The sequence below is a fragment of the Sycon ciliatum genome, chromosome 13 (genome assembly GCF_964019385.1).
Source record: "Sycon ciliatum chromosome 13, ocSycCili1.1, whole genome shotgun sequence".
Taxonomy (NCBI): Eukaryota; Metazoa; Porifera; class Calcarea; order Leucosolenida; family Sycettidae; genus Sycon; species Sycon ciliatum.
Genome location: NC_088655.1, coordinates 16,697,740 through 16,699,647, shown reverse-complemented (window position 1 = coordinate 16,699,647; position 1,908 = coordinate 16,697,740). Strand labels below are relative to the sequence as shown.

Sequence of the window (1,908 nt, the reverse complement as noted above, 5' to 3'; positions counted from 1 at the left end):
TGACAATCTTGATCAGGTGAACTTGACCTCTCATCTGATTCCCTTGGCACTGAATTTGCTTGTCGTCTTTCCGATGATTGAGATGAAGGTGCATCTAGAACAGCTGCCATATTTCTTTGTTGTTCATCAGTTGACTTGCTGTAGCTTGCCAGGCTCATGGCATTTCGGTGTCCTGTTACCTGCATGATGTGTCGATCTGTAGCTCCTGCTGCTGACAGACGGTGGACAGTAGTAGCCCGTACAGAATGGTTCGTGTACGTCTTAGACAAACCACACACTTTAGACAGCTTGGGCATTATTTGAGCGAGGGAATTTTTGCCCAAGGGAAAATTCTCAAACCATATCTGCTCCCCTTTCCTCAGGTTCGGTTTGGGCTTTTGAAATAGCGCTTCTTGCTGAGGATGTAGGCGTGACAGCAGATACTTGACACTGAAGACTTGATCTCCGTCCTGTATTCTTCCTGCGGTCGGCGGGTCATGTCTATCAGCGATACCACCGGGATGATTTTTGCTGGTAAGATCAACGTTGAGAAGGAAATATTCATCTCCGTTGTCGTCCTTCTTGAGAACCAAGTCAGTTTTCTTCACCTGTCGTTGGATTTCTCTTCCACGGAGTGCAAAGTGATAGGTCATATAGAACCATACCTCCATTACAAGAACCTCCGGCTCCTTGCATCGTAAGAACTTGTCCTTCAGCTTCTTGAAGTCATCGTCTGTGATATAGTCCTTGTGGTTGACTGGTCGTAGTTCTCCTTCTCGCTTCAATTTCTTGAGAACTCCATCCAAGCAGTTGTTGGAACGGGCAAATTCAGGATCGCTGATGATGTTCCATTTCCGCTTTTCAACCACGTGTCGGCGTAGAGCCGCCCTAAAGCACAGATAACTTGAACGTTGATATGAACCGCCATCTTGTCGTTTAGCAGCAACGTAAAGTTTGCACAGGAAAGTATTCAGTTCAGACTTTGAATACTTCTCAATTTTTATTGGACGTGGTTGCTTCTTGTTGAACGTATTGAAAACAGAAAGCCAACATTGATTTGCTTCCTTGGTTTTGGCAGGTACTCTGGAATCCAGAACTTCCGTCAGATCCTCTTCACTTACAGATCGGAATCTTTTAGGGTTGGGCTCTGCCATTGTTCTATAAAGAAACGCGGTTCTACTCTCAATCTTACACACTGTGAATGATAGATAGTTCATCCTCTCTTTCCTATAAATATAATCTATAGAAGAATGCAGCTTAGAATGTTATATTATGCGTACGTTGAACGTTGTACTATGTACTATATTTTGTACATTGTCTGATGTTGTACCGTACATCGTACATACTTAGGATAATTTTGATCTTTTACCGTATTACGGTACAATTATTGTACGGTATGCCGTATATGCACGATACGTACTATTTATGCACCTTTTGGAGTTGTAATATAACGATTGAGCGGGCTTTAAACTAATCCAAGGCCCTGAACGCGTCATCAAAGAGTAGTAAAATTACAAGTGAGCGGGCTTTAAACTCTGATAAGGCCCGCGGCGGGAAAGTTGCTGATTGGTCAGCTCCTAGGCAACGGGATTGACCTCGTTCTAAATTGCATTAGAACGAGGTCTGTCTCGTTGTCCAGGAAACGACCAATCAGCGACATTCCCGCCAAGGGCCTTATCAGAGTTTAAAGCCCGCTCAATCGTTATTTTACTACTCTTGATGACGCGTCGAGGGCCTTGGATTAGTTTAAAGCCCGCTGAATATACTCTAAACTGGTGCGTACAACTCCCTGTATGCATAATAGTACGGTGCAGATAATGAACTCTGCATAACGTGTACGGTGTACTACTAAAAGCTACGCAATTCAGAAGTATGTACGGTTTTTGCCTCCCGTATTCTTTCATCTGTACGGATTTCCTTTGTCAACAG

At 43.7% G+C, this 1,908-nt stretch overlaps 1 protein-coding gene across 1 annotated transcript in view; it reads right to left on the bottom strand.

Moving 5' to 3' along the window:
* LOC135829222 (uncharacterized) overlaps positions 1-1,133 on the bottom strand; it is a 1,554-nt gene extending 421 nt beyond the window's left edge. The window contains exon 1 of the mRNA XM_065341626.1: positions 1-1,133. This exon is cut by the window's left edge and continues 421 nt beyond it. Within this exon, the coding sequence (XP_065197698.1) occupies positions 1-1,133 (1,133 nt within the window).
* Positions 1,134-1,908: the final 775 nt, after the last annotated feature.